This window comes from Daucus carota, chromosome 1 (genome assembly GCF_001625215.2).
Source record: "Daucus carota subsp. sativus chromosome 1, DH1 v3.0, whole genome shotgun sequence".
Classification (NCBI taxonomy): domain Eukaryota; kingdom Viridiplantae; phylum Streptophyta; class Magnoliopsida; order Apiales; family Apiaceae; genus Daucus; species Daucus carota.
The window spans coordinates 20,614,070-20,630,193 of NC_030381.2; the positions used below are offsets into that span (position 1 = coordinate 20,614,070).

Here is a 16,124-nt window from a genome sequence, read left to right on the forward strand (position 1 = left end):
TTATAGCCAACTATCTTCAGGTGAAGCCTTTGAATAGAAACAATTATCTTCATCAGTGGTTCCTGAATTGAGATCAGCTACGTATAAGTTAGCTTTTCTTACTCCACAGAGAGCAAGACGGTCATCTTTAGTGTGAGATATCAAATACTTCTCCTTGACAAAGTTTACTTGGAATCCCTTGTCATAGAAGATTGTGCTTGAGTCCTTCAACCAAAGAAATTTTTCAATGATAACATTTTCAGCAAGTAAATTGCCATATCCCGTAGTACGACCTTTGCTGTTATCTCCAAAGGTGACAATCGGGCCAGCACTCTCAATCACATTTGATAGCAGGGCTCTATCACCGGTCATATGTCTAGAAGATCCACTATCGAGGATCCATACAACCTTTTCAACCTTGTTTGGCTCCCTGCACATATCAAACGAATTAAACTTTCTTCGGAACCCAAACTTGGTTGGGCCCGACATACTTAAAGAATTGACCTTTGTCAGCTTTGACAATAGATCCTGTTCGAATAACATTAGCATCCACCTTGACTGTACTTACTTTCCTACAAACAGCCTTGAACACTTTAGGTTTAGGCTTAGGAACATAAGTATCCTTCTTGATAGGAGAAGGACCAGTAGTCTTGGTTTTTGCAAACTTACTATTCATATGCTTTCTAGGTGTTGTGTTTTCTTTGTTAGCATGCATACTTTTGAAAAAAGCAGACATTACATTAAACGCACACAACATGCAATTATCAACACCACAAGGTTTATGGCACATATCAACTAAAGGAACAGTAGGCATGTTATTCAGAACAACAGGGGGTTTAACAGTTTCTACAGTAACATTTTCAGAAGTTCTAATGTTATTAGTAGAAGAGCATGTATTGTTATCATTCCTGCATTTAACAAACTTATTAGGCTTGTTAAAATTATTCTTTAAGCCATTGGCACCTATGCCAGCTTTGGGTGAACTGAATGTGCCCTCAACTTGCATTGGCTCTACAGATGCCAAAATCTCCCTCTCATTCTCAATATCCTCTAAATTCATTTCATATTGAATAATCATGGGCATATCAAGTAATGGTTCTGCGACAGGGGTTTTGAATAAAGGTTTGGGAGCATCCTTTAAAACATGTGGGATACCCCTGTCTTCAGCACTCTTAACAAAAGGAGTTATATTACTAGCCTTACCTACCGACTTGTTGTAATCGAAACCTATACCAACTTTCCTTTTAATCACTTGTTGGTCCACTAGGTTCTTAACAATATTAGTCGACTCCTTATAAGCAAGGCACCTAACCTTCTCTTCAGCTAGTTGTTCATTCAGTTTGTTCTCCCTATACTCTAACACTTTGACTTTGTTAGACTGAGTCAACAAGTCACCAGTTAATTGTTCAATTTTAGGGGTGAGAACAAGTTTTTCTTTTAACTTTAACTCATGAACTTCTTGCTTTAAAGCTTTGTGTTCAAGAGTCAGAGCTTTGATCTTATTACGAGCGTCATCACGTTCAAGTCCTAATTGCATAAATAGTTTAGGGCAAGTAGGATCTACCGAAAATCCGCCAGTGCGATGTGGAGGTTTAGAAGGTTCCATGAAAGCCATTAGAGCAACATTCCCCCGCTCTTCCTCTTCATCACTGTCTGTGTCATCCCAGCTTTTCCCTTTTGCCACATAGGACTTCCCTTGGCTGCTTTGGCCTTGATGCTTCTTTAGCAGAGCCTCATACTTCTGCTTTAGCTCGTCATAAGATTCTTTCTTCTTTGCCAGCTGATTGGGCTTCTTGCACTCCGATGCAAAGTGACCAGGCTCATCACAGTTGAAACATTTAAACTTGCTTCGATCAACCATCCCAGTCTTATAAGCCCCTTTTGAAGTGGACGAAGATCCCCCTTTCTGGAATTTATTACCAGAAGATTTAAATCTGTATGAGGGATTCTTCCTGAATCTCATGTTGCCAAACTTCCTGGCAAACATAGCAAGAGATTCATCCTCCAGCTGATCTAACTCTTCCATCGAGTAAAATTCATCATCTCCCGTACTTACTGAAGTATGTCCCATTTCCGGCACAACATACTCCTGGGAGCTTCTTGAAGGTACAACAACCTTCCTTTCTTTCACAAGAGGTGATTCTACTACGAGGGCATTAGAATTGATAACAGACGTAGACGTGTTGAGTGTCTTTCCCCATCCGTATCTCTGTTTAGTTTGAGCCTGTTCCAATTCATAGGTTTTCAGAACCCCATACAGCTGTTCTAGTGAGATCTCTGTCAAATCTCTGCTTTCTCTGATGGCGGTTATCCTATGCTCCAGATGCTCAGGGAGCGTCAGCAAAAACTTCAGGTTCACCTCTTTGTTGTCGTAGTATTTCCCGTTCAGATTCAGATTATTAATCAGATTATTGAGTCTGATAAACACTTCTGAAATCCCTTCTCCGGGATTGGAACCAAATTGTTCATACTGAGCCATCAGTATCTCTTTCTTATTTTCCCTAACTTCTTCTGAGCCTTCGTTTATAATCTCTAGTGTGTCCCAGATTTGCTTCGCGTTCGTACAATTAACAACAGCATTGTACATAACAGGATCTAGGGATTCAACTAAGATCAGTTGAAGAGCATCATCCAGGTTCATCTGTTCACTCTCTTCATCTGTGTACTCAGAAAGTTCTTTCGGAATAGTCTGATGAGGTATTAACACACCATCTTCTTCGTGTGCTAATATGACGTTCATCGGAGTAGAAACACCCTTGTTCAGAATCCCGATGTATTTTCTGTTCGCAGTGCGAAGGAATAGTAACATGTGCCTTTTCCATAGGCCAAAGTGTTCTTTGCTGAACGGTGGGATTTTAATGCTACTAATCTTTTGTGTACTCATGTTTAGAGATTTAAAAAGAATAGTGTTTGGATGAGAAATGGATTTTTGAAAGAAAAATATTTTAAATTAAAATTAATTTTTTTTTAAAAAAAAATTAATTCGAATTAAAAAATATTTAAATTTGAAGTGAATAGTGTTTGGAAGAGATTTGGATTTTTGAAAGAAAAATATTTTAAATCAAAATTAATTTTTTTTTAAAAAAAAAATTAATTCGAAAAAAAAAATATTTGGATTTAATGTGAATAGTGTTTGGAAGAGATTTGGATTTTTGAAAGAAAAATATTTTTAATCAAAATTAATTTTTGGAATAAAATTAATTCGAATAAAAATATTTGGACGTTACAGAGTGTGTATAGGATCTGATACGGTAAAATGGTATCAACCTGGCTCTGATACCAATTGTTAGGTCCTGGAACGATTGTAGAAGGGGGGGTTGAATACAATCGTCACTAAAAATAATCGCGGCGGAATAAATCTGATTGGAATGTAACTTTTTAATCAGATTAAGATTAATTAATATAACAATGTTTTAAGTCGTTATATAATTAATATGGTTCGTTTTAATGTCCACTAGTTCGTAGAATAAATTTGACAGAAAGTATTCTAACTCGGTGGAACAAAACAACCGAATGATCAAAGCACAGTAAACTGTGGTTTTAACGAATAGCAAGTTTAGCACAACTTGAAAGCTTACAAGCACTTTGAACACTTAGAAATGAAGGAGAATGAGCCATATTTATAGGCAAATCTCAAGAACTAGGCAAGACAAAGGTGCAAAGACAATCTAGTGGTTGCTATGACAATTTGGCACTTTGTCTTGCTGAAAAACATAAGGTAAGACAATCATAAGCATTGTCTATAGCTTAGTAAGACAATCAGAAGTGGTAAGACAATCTTTGGGAAGCGGTAAGACAATCTGGGACATTGTCTGACACTCCAAACGGTAAGACAATCATCCTGATTGTCTTTGGAGCCACACGGTAAGACAATCAGAATGATTGTCTTGCCAACCATGCGGTAAGACAATAGCAGGGCACGGTAAGACAATCTGAGGGATTGTCTTACCGTGTGTTGGAGGAGGGAAATGGCACGGTAAGACAATCTGTTTGATTGTCTTACCTTGTTATTTCTCAAGACAATCAAGGAAATTGTCTTTCCTTTTGATTCCAACAAGACAAATGCTTATTTCTCTTTAATTAATTAACCAATTAACATCCACTTAATTATATTAAATGCATAAATTCATAAATTAAATTAATTCGAGATAGAATTAATTTAATAAATAAATTACACATCATATATAATTATTTTGAGAAGTGGATTAAATAATTAGATAATCAATTATCCCTTTTCTTCTTCTTCAGAGTCTTCAGTCTTCTGTAAACAATTAAGATCTTCGACTTGAACGAATGGCCACTTTCTTTTGACGTAGAATATTTAATCAGATGAGCTGATACACAAATGTACTGTCTGGTTCATCTGTAACTAGCTCAATTAAATATTCCTTGTCATTTAAACATTTAAGCTTTGACTTGTTCGTCGATTCTTCGTCTTCTTAGTTCTTCTTCATTTGTAGACACAATAATGGAATCTTCTGAATAAATAAAGTATTGAAACTTTATACCTTCTGATCTTCTGGACGTGCCACAAAAGATTATTTGTGCACTAAGGCTTGATCATATTAATGAACTTCTTCCAGTGGTTTGCAGCAGCATCCTGAAATTCTTCTGACATAAAATCTTCAATAAATCATTTGACGTTCTTCGTACGGATTCCGGATAACAGTACTTGCTATTTACTTGCTTTCTTATCAGAGTTGAGTTGATTCCTCTTAATTACAAATAGGCTTAACATATGCCTTTCATACAATAAGTCGCATCAGGGATTACTTTCATTCAATAAAGTTTATCATCTAACCGAAAGATACGCAAAGATATCTCCGGACGTTTAGATAATAAGACTTTAAATTCTGATAAGAAAACCCATAAAGTCTCTTTCCAATCTCCTGAAAATTAAAGCAAGCAAAAAAACATAAGTATGATAAATTAAGTAAAAGAAAATGTGTGGGTAAACTAAACCCAATTATGACATAATTCCCGGCAAAAAATATAACAACTATTCAAAAATAAAAATATTATAACTTATAAAATTATGAAACAATTATGAAAAGTTATTATGTCTAACCAAAGTAAGAACTTTGGTTAGACACACAATACCAAAGAACTCATAATAAAATACATAAACAAAAATTTAATTTATTGTTAGGAAAAGAATGAAAAGAATTATTCCTTCTCTATATGAAAATTATTTATTAAAAAATTTAAATAACAATTAACATAAGTTTATTATTTAATTATCCGATTAGTCAACAAAAGTTATCATTAGCATCACAGAGTATAAGAATTAATAAAATCTAATTATTAATCCAAGGACAAAATTATCCGCACAATATTTATCTTGGACAATAATCGTGTCAACCAATAATGGTCCAAAAATATATGCCACCAATTATGACCACCCAAAAAAATGGTACAAACTCCTTGAACATAATCAAGACTTTTAAAAGCCATCAGTTATGGCACCCAATAAATTCTAATTAATAATTAATAAAACAACAAATTTATATGTCATTTAAGCCGAATAAATGCACATAAAACACTTACCAAACACACATATATTTAAAATCATGAATACAATCAATTAATCCCTAATATGTATATATATAAATATAAAATCGCATTTAATAATATTTAATTCCTTCTCATATATAACCGAAGAATTTAATTCCTTCCTATCCAAAATTATTATACACTAACATATATACATATATGATATATAAAATTATGTCATAGTTTAAACAATTGATCTTCAAATCATAACAAATCAATAATCTATTCTACATGCAACTACAAACAATTTTAACAACTGAAACTTATAATTAAAAAGATCAAACACACATTAAACACATCCCACCAATCAATAACTACCAAGAACACAAAGAACACATATAGAAACTTAAAACAACCTCGATTTTCGACTAAATTTGTGGCCGACCACAACAAATCTGGCCAAGATAAAACAAGTTAGAAAAATATGACCACTAAACTCAAACAAACTTCACAACATAATCCGAACAAATTTCAACGAAGTTACAAATGAATCCGATCGCCTAAAAAACCCGATACTACCTCTACATCAGAAGAGAAGATAAATAAAACATGCACTAAAGTACATCCATTATCATAATAAGCAACAAAACGCAAGAAAAACACACAACAAACATCAAAAAAAGACGTACCTTCTAAAGAGACGAAAAGAATTTGATTACATATAAAATAAAGGAATGATGTTACCGATTTTGAAGAAACCCATAAATCATCATCGGATCAGAATTCTGACGAGGAAGGAGATCAGAGGCTAAAGACAAAACTCGACAAAATTCTGGACGGAGATTTTTTGGGATTTTTGATTGAATCATTAATGATTGGTTATTTGGGATTGGGTATGTGTTTAAATTATGTAATATTTTTAAGTATATGAAAAGTCATATTTTATGAAGTACTTCTCGGCGTCGCCGAGCGGCGACGCCTCGCACGAATATTTAATATTTTATAATCAAAATAATTATATAGTTAAGCAACGTCTCGCATTTTGATTCAATAATTTATATTTTAAAATTTTATATTCAATAACAATTTACACACATTTTGTAGTAAATTCTTGAAAATAAGATGACGATTAATATAAAGAGTCACATTTACATGAAAATTTGTGAATGTGGCTCAATAATATATATTTCATCCGCCTCCCTCATTTCTTTACATGTATTTTTTATTGTATTTTAAGGCTCTAATTAAGCATAGTTTAATAACTTATTTTTGAAATTTTTCTTTATGACTAAAAGTTTAAACAATTTTGTCAAAAAAAAGAAGTTTAAACATTATATTTTTATTTAGATGGAAAAAAAATTAAAATAATTTATAAAACTATGCTTACTCAGAAAGAGAAAGCAAAGTACGAAGTTCACCCCCCTAACTACATTCTCCGTCCCACTTGGTTGTTCACATTCCCGGTTTCTACGCATAGTTCCATACTATACAAAAATAAAAAAATTCCGATGAGAAATAAGTAGTTTTGTATTTGTGTCTTCTTTTGTGTTAAAAATGCATAGAAATTGTAACAATATAGGAAAAGTATTTGTATATACAACAATATTTTAAAATAATATAGAATTTAGTCTTTTCTTGTCAATTAAATTTAAAATATTGATTATATTTTGAAAATTATTTTGACATAATATGACGTTATTATATCTATTAGTTTTACTTAAAAGCTTTTATATGAAAGAAAATAGCAATTGAGTTATAAAAATATATTAAATATAACTTGTGATTTTGTAGTTATAAAAATAAAAATTCAGTGTAAAACAAAAATCAAATTCAACACAAAACCACTGTATAAATTGAATATTTATAAAAATTAATTCGTAAATAAATTTCATTTACGTTCGAAAATTATGTAACATTTTAAGTATACGAAAAGTCATATTTTATCAAATACTCCTCGGCGTCGCCGCGCCGACGCCTCGCACTTTAGTTGAATATTTTATATTTCAATATTTTATAATCAAAATAATTATATAGCTAAGCAACGTCTTGATTCAATAATTTATATTTTAAAATTTTATATTCAATAACAATTTACATACATTTTGTAGTAAATTCTTGAATATAAGATGATAATTAATATAAAGAGTCACATTAACATGAAATTTTGTGAATGTGGCTCAATAATATATATTTCATCCATCTCACTCATTTTTTTACATGTATTTTTTATTGAACGACACGTATTTTAAGTCTCTAATTAAGCATTGTTTCGTAATTTATTTTTGAAATTTTCTTTTATGCCTAAAAGTTTAAACATTATATATTATTTAGATGGTAAAAATAAAAATAATTTATAAAACTATGCTTATCCAGAAAGAGAAAGCAAAGTACCAAGTTCACACCCCTGAACTACATTATAACAAAATTCAAGCAAAATTATAACCTATCACCTAGTAAAAGCTACTCCCTCCTTTTAAAACAATAATTTTTATGAATAAAAGTTTAAACATTAAACATTTATTCAAAGATATTTTCTAAAATATATTATGAAACTATACTTCAATGAGTTTTAAAAAACGTGCCAAAAAGTAAAGAAATGAGGGGAATTACTAACACTTCACACTAATCGGTAAACATGCCAGGAAAGATAAATAATTTTGCTAATTTAATTGTAATTTTTTATTAATTACTAATAACTCGTTACATTTTTTATTATTTTTTTATATTTAATTATAAAAATTAGACTATAATTTTATTAAAAAAATTACACGCATTTCAAAAAAAAGTGATTATAATCTTAAAATTACATGCATTTCAAAAAACAAAATTAGAATATAATTTTATTAAAAAAAATAAACTTGTTGTTGATTATACTTTTCTATGTTTTTAAATGATTTAAAAACATCGATCGTAGATAATTTAAGACAATGTTTTCCTCACTATAATTTCTTGAAAAGAACACGTTTAAGAGATTTATTTTTTAAAAAAATATATCGTTATTATCAGATATTATTTATGATTATGCATTTAATATTGAATATAATATACATTATAACCATAAAGTGAATATTTCAAATAGTGCAAAAATAAAGTTAGTCTAATATAAGAATTGCTATAATGTATCACAATAATGGATGATAATTAGTAATATTTTTTTATTTCCGGCCTCTATCTAATAATAACTAACCAAAAGTCAAGATGGACATCTATTTTTGGATAATCATAATTTAAAAACAAAGATAGGAATACAATCCAAATTCAAATTCAAAGTAAACAAAAGAATGGAACCAAAAGTATATTACTTGTTTGAGCAAAAGCAAATTTCACAACTTTGAGTCAATTTCACGGCAATGCGTGCAAACCTACTTTTGACACCTTCCCGGGAAGAATCTCAATGGGCAGCTTCACTGCAGCATCAGCTAAACTGATAATTTTGGGTTCTTGAAGACAGCTGCAACATCTGCCTTTGTTGAAAGAACATGCTCCATTTTCTTTCGTATAACCTTGTTTCAAAAGAGCATAAAATAAGGATAGTCAGACCAGAGTCCAAACTAAAACACCAGAATTTTTTTAAAATACAATTTAAATGATACATGGGCATGTAATACAGCTTCAGCAAGCATTCACTGCCATGCTTTTTCATCAATGCATAATATCCTAATAGTGCAGCTGCAAATGCTGTCTCTCGTCCAGCACCAACAACAATTAGAATGAAGTTTAGATCTAATTAAAATCATATTCCCTGTTTTTGCCTCAATATTTTGTTATTGATCTAATCAGCTTCATGAAATGTATAAACAGAACAAAGCGATTCTTCATAATAATTTAAAAATGACAATGTTGAGCAAGTCATTATGACATCTTACTTTCACGCTAATGTTTCAATAGGCATTAATCAGCAAGACGCTATGTCGGGTTCACATAATATTCTTAAAAGTTAAACGACATAGGGAAGTTGTAAAAACAATACCTCATTGTATTAAGCCATATTCACTCAGAAAAGGAGACATGTCCTTGACTTTGCTCCAATACCGACCATCCAATGGACAATGAGTCGTTAAACTTGTGAGCTCCATTTCAGGTGAGTATTCAGCTGACATCACTTTAGCCTGTAGTATAAACACCACAAATTCTCATCCAAAACAATTTGACAACACCACCGACAACAAATATCCATCACCACTACTGCATATCATATACTAACACAAGGAACTACAAAATGTAAATGCCCAATAAACAATAAGCTACAACTGAATTCACTCCATTTCAATAGTAATCACCCACTTCTCTTAGCCATCATTTGCTGGATTGAAAATTCTAGATGCTTGGCCCTATACTCATCTTTATCCATTACATAATGATCCACCAGAAACTACCTAGACGTCTCACAATGTTTTCTTTTTTTTACTTTCAGCTGCCAACATGCGCTGACCCCTGGTATTTGGTATCAGCACCCTCCACCAGTTTAAACCAATACTGTAGTTCAAGATATGTCTATCCACAGTTTTCAACATATGTCAACAATAATGAGGTCAAACACTTAACTCATACTCAAATTTACCTTTCTGTGTATATACATAGATTCACAACAATATTGATTAACTTTATTTAGCAGTTTTATCTCCTCAGCAAATCATCGAATATTGAAGCGACAACAACAATAATCTCTAAAATTAAAGTGATAAAAAGAATCAAAAATACCTAAAAGGGTATAATTGACGAAGAACCATTATAAACCTGCAAAGACAATGAAGTAGTTAATACATATAATGTCACTTCTCAAATCTAAATATTAATGAGTAGCTTCTTAACTTTTATTTTAAGATTACTCTTTAATGTCACTTATCGAATCTAAATATTAATGAATTAAAATTAAACTATATTATAGTTTAAATTTAACACATAATCTCAAATAAAATGATTATTCAATATATTAAAAAATGTTTATGCAATTCATTCTAAGCAACTACGTTTTCTTGTGTTACAGGACTGATCTTTATTTCATTTGCATTCTATATATACTAAAACTGGTTTTAAAATGTGATTCCACCATATTCCAGTGTTTTTTTTCCTCGCCAGCTTATGTATCAATCCCTCCACTAAACATAATTAAACATGATTGAACAATCTCAATTTACCTTTAGTGAGTCCTTGACCAATGCAAAATGCACCACAATATAATTAGAGTAAATACTGTTATATGCAAATCCATTAGCAAGTTCAAACCAACCCAATGTAATCCATTGACCATTAGCAAGTTCGCACAACAATAGAAGAGCATGTTTACAGTTAACTAAAATGATGCAGAGGCTATGCAGAGCCATGTATCTCACAAGACCCTTTTCAAATGCTATGCTAATTTTATATGAGTGACTATGTCCGTGGAAGAGAGAAACTCACCATGATCTTGTGTTAGGTTCAGAGAGTAAGAACAAAGGGAGGTGCTTCCCTTCTAGGCCCTGCAACTGATCGATAAACATATAATTCATCAGCATCATCGTGAACACTTCCTTCATCCTTCATCACCTCAACATTCAACCTTGGCATGAATTTTGCAAGAATCCAGCAACTATTCATTATCACATTGCATGCTGACATCCAGAGACACCGCATTGATTCATACTTTTTTAAGTTATAAAGTAAAGCTGCATTTCCAAATGGGCAATCTTTTATCTCTGGCTTCCTTAGCTTTCGGCAACCTTCCATCAAATGTTCCATTCCCAAGTCAAGAACCTATACAAAACTATACTTGTCAAAAGTTGAAAAAGTATTTCTTGGAGTATGCCATCAAGAAATCAAACACTTTACCAATACCAACTATTATAAGTTACCTCTAACATGTCTTTAGATCATTACATCTGTGGAATCTCTTGAACAATTCAAAATTCTAAGAAATTTTGTTTTTAATTTAGCAGCCTTTTACTTCACTATCAAGCAAAGCACATATAAAGAAATAGTCTTGTAATAGGAAAGCTGCACCAGATTTACCAACACTCAATTTAAATTCTAGCTCAGCGACCAAATATCTTTTGATCTGAACCAAAACTAGCACAAGATTTATCAAAACCCAATTTTACTATTCTCTAAACCAAAAATATGTTACAGAGTCATCCTTTAAAATGTAAGCACTAAGATATACATTTTATAATATAGTCTAAACATGACTACAACCTGCTTGGCCAAGCAAGCTAAAACTCTCATTCAAAAATATATAGCAATCCTACGTCATGAACAACCATAAAAAAGAAGCCTAACTCCATGAACCAATAATTAAAAACTAAAGATACCCAAAATGTAAAGGTGTAAGCATATGCGATATAATCAACTTGCTAATCGAAATCCACAGTCACATAGAAAACATATCCAAAACATAAAAGTATAAACATATACAACATAATCAATCTAATAATCAAAACCCACATAGTCACATACAAAAATTACCTGAATACCAATATATTCATCGATCTTGTTCTTTCGAACAAATCATCAAACAATTTCCGGACGAAGTTCAGCTGCAATAAATAAATAAAACTTATTAGACAGGCTATAAACAAAATCATATTACAACTCTCTAAAAAAACTCAGTGATTTCAGACGTGAATTTTCAAAGGCTCAATTTTTCTTTGTTTTTTCCTGCAAACTCTGAATTTTCTAAACTGTTGTTTTCAAAAACAAAATTAAAGAAATAAGCATGTAAGGATGAGTGGAATAGAAAAATAAAACACACTGACATTTTCCTCAGCTGGAAGACAACATGGTTGTTGTAGTTGAGGTATATTCTTGTTGCAGGAACATTACAAACATCAACCTGACCTTCAACATAAATAAAGTTTGTTATGTATGACAAACTAAAATATGACCTATTAAAATTAAAAAATTGTACCATTCCACTTTCCCACTCGGCAATATGGTATGATAACAATGAAAGGCTTCTCAATAGTTTATTGAGTGATTGACACTTTGTACCCCTTATGTTTAGGCGCTTTTTCGATTTGGTCTCAAACAATTTTTTTTGGCAGTATGCACTCCAAAGTTTGAAAAGCGCTTCGCTTTGCACCCCTTTGACCAATCTCCGTTAATTGACCGTTAAACCTAACAGATTTCAGGTTTTCACTTTGCACCCCACAATTTTAATTTTTTTTCATGAGTGTTTTGAAATATTTTTTTTAGTCTTCAGGAAATATTTTATATACAACAGGTACAGTTTATTAATGCATCACCAAAAAAACAACTACGGGAGTTTGGCTTCACAGAAGAAATGTTAACTGACCAGGAATGGTATGAAAATTTGCACACTAGTCTCAACACTCTCATTTAACAGCTACTTACTATGTTGCTAACTACTGTGTTGTTTCATGTGAAAACTGAAGGCAGAAAATAGCAAAACCAGTTGAGTTGAATTATGATAGCTTAACAACAGGACCATCTTTCTTCACCCACTTTGAAAGGCATATGTTAAGCCTATTTGTAATTAAGAGGAATCAACTCAACTCTGATAAGAAAGCAAGTAAATAGCAAGTACTGTTATCCGGAATCCGTACGAAGAACGTCAAATGATTTATTGAAGATTTTATGTCAGAAGAATTTCAGGATGCTGCTGCAAACCACTGGAAGAAGTTCATTAATATGATCAAGCCTCAGTGCACAAATAATCTTTTGTGGCACGTCCAGAAGATCAGAAGGTATAAAGTTTCAATACTTTATTTATTCAGAAGATTCCATTATTGTGTCTACAAATGAAGAAGAACTAAGAAGACGAAGAATCGACGGACAAGTCACAGCTTAAATGTTTAAATGACAAGGAATATTTAATTGAGCTAGTTACAGATGAACCAGACAGTACATTTGTGTATCAGCTCATCTGATTAAATATTCTACGTCAAAAGAAAGTGGCCATTCGTTCAAGTCGAAGATCTTAATTGTTTACAGAAGACTGAAGACTCTGAAGAAGAAGAAAAGGGATAATTGATTATCTAATTATTTAATCCACTTCTCAAAATAATTATATATGATGTGTAATTTATTTATTAAATTAATTCTATCTCGAATTAATTTAATTTATGAATTTATGCATTTAATATAATTAAGTGGATGTTAATTGGTTAATTAATTAAAGAGAAATAAGCATTTGTCTTGTTGGAATCAAAAGGAAAGACAATTTCCTTGATTGTCTTGAGAAATAACAAGGTAAGACAATCAAACAGATTGTCTTACCGTGCCATTTCCCTCCTCCAACACACGGTAAGACAATCCCTCAGATTGTCTTACCGTGCCCTGCTATTGTCTTACCGCATGGTTGGCAAGACAATCATTCTGATTGTCTTACCGTGTGGCTCCAAAGACAATCAGGATGATTGTCTTACCGTTTGGAGTGTCAGACAATGTCCCAGATTGTCTTACCGCTTCCCAAAGATTGTCTTACCACTTCTGATTGTCTTACTAAGCTATAGACAATGCTTATGATTGTCTTACCTTATGTTTTTCAGCAAGACAAAGTGCCAAATTGTCATAGCAACCACTAGATTGTCTTTGCACCTTTGTCTTGCCTAGTTATTGAGATTTGGTACCCTAAGAATACTGGTTTTGTCTTTGCACCTTTGTCTTGCCTAGTTATTGAGATTAGGTATTTGGTACCCTAAGAATACTGGTTTTGACTTAACCGGCTATACAAATTCTGATTATGCAGGATGCAGGATTGATAGGAAAAGTACGTCTGGAAGCTGTCAATTTCTAGGACGTCGGTTGGTTTCCTGGTACAGCAAGAAGCAGCATTCAGTGTCTACTTCTACTGCTGAAGCTGAGTATATAGCTGCTGGAAGCTGCTGTGCTCAGATACTGTGGATCAGAAACCAACTGAATGATTATGGTATTTCTGTCGACAAAATTCCAATATTTTGTGACAACACAAGTGCCATAGCCATTTCCAACAATCCGGTTCAACATTCCAGAACCAAGCACATAGATATCAGGTATCATTTTATTCGAGAACATGTCATGAATGGTACAGTGGTGTTACATTTTGTGCCCACGGCTGATCAAATCGCTGACATCTTCACTAAACCACTTGATGAATCCACTTTCTCTAAGTTGGTTTGTGAGCTAGGGATGTTAAATATGACATGATTCTCTTTGTATATATTTTTTATATACTTTATATGCTTTTATATAATTTTGTGAATTTTTTGTGTATTTATAGGTATTTTATTAAATTTTATATGATTGTCTGTATATTATTTGATAATTATCTGTGTAATTATGCATGTCTATATATTTATCTGTAATTTTCTAAATGCCTGCTTACTCCCCTGTATTATTTTCTAAGCATTTAGATAATTATTTGTATTTATTTTGTATTTTTCAAAATTAATTAAGCATAAATATTTGAATTTAAGTTAATTCATTTTCATGGATTAAAGTTAAGTTCATAAGTATTTATATTTAATTAAAGTTGAATTTTACAAAATATTTGTGTATTATATAATATTGTTCTTATATTAGATTTTTGATTTAATGTGTAAAACATTTTATCTTTTAAAATAAATCAAAAATCATAATTTTATACTATTTTATGTGTTTTTCTGTTGAAAAACTCGGCAAGACAATCTGATTAATTGTCTTACCGAGCTCTTTTCCAGATTTTTCCTTTATTTTCTTTATTTTCCATGCGGCAAGACAATTTCTATCATTGTCTTACCGCTTTTTCTTGTTTTCTGTATGTATACACGGCAAGACAATTTCGAAAATTGTCTTACCGTGTTAGCTTCTCTTGTACGCCTCTTTCTACACGGCAAGACAATCCGCTCGATTGTCTTACCGTGTCCTTCAGCCACTGTTTAAACTTCTCGGCAAGACAATCACTTAGATTGTCTTACCGAGATTTAAAACCCTATAAGACAATCCCTTCTATTGTCTTATCTCTTTTTCACTTCATCTTCTCACTTTTCTTCCTACTGCCATTAACACACACACACCCAAGCTTCGTTTTTCAAGTTTTTCGTTCAAAACTTGCTGTTTTCGACTTAGTTTTTCAAGTTTTAAGATTATAAACTTGCTGGTTTGGTATGTAAAGCATAATGTAACGTAACTGTAATTACGATAACTCAACACAACAAAAGACAGGAAACAATACGTAAGTATAATACAGAAATCTACAGGTTGGAGATTCGATACGAATAGACAAAGTCAATCAAGATATCTGAGACGAGCATCCGTCCACTGGAAGAAGTTCATTAACATGTTCAAGCCTCAGTGAAGAATAAAGTTCTATATGTTTCTGCTATCAAGATTGCCTGAAGATCAAGTATCAAAGACCAGAAGATTCCAGTATATTTAATTTGATTATTTATAATCAAATTTATCGAAGCAACATCTAACCCGGAATGAATGATCAAGTATATTATCAAGCAAAGGATTCAAAGAATCATTTCAGTTCGAGTCGTTCGTGAACCAGACCAGTGCACAGGGCGTCAGGACGTACGAAAGAATTCAGTGGATTTAATCAAAGGATTAATTGATCAAGTCAATTAAACAGTTCAGAAGAAGACAATGGATGTAATTGACATATATATATATATATATATATATATATATATATATATATATATATATATATATATATATATATATATTCTTAATTGTGAATTACTTGAATA

General features: G+C 31.9%; 1 protein-coding gene across 1 annotated transcript; it reads right to left on the reverse strand.

Annotated features, from left to right (window-relative positions):
* Window positions 1–9,447, reverse strand: LOC135147810 (uncharacterized). Its single transcript, XM_064081432.1, has 5 exons — window positions 9,443–9,447; window positions 1,795–2,291; window positions 1,213–1,632; window positions 471–1,029; window positions 1–409 (listed from the first exon to the last, which is right to left on the reverse strand). The coding sequence occupies exons 1-5, from the start codon at window positions 9,445–9,447 to the stop codon at window positions 1–3; spliced, it is 1,890 nt and encodes a 629-aa protein (XP_063937502.1).
* Window positions 9,448–16,124: the final 6,677 nt, after the last annotated feature.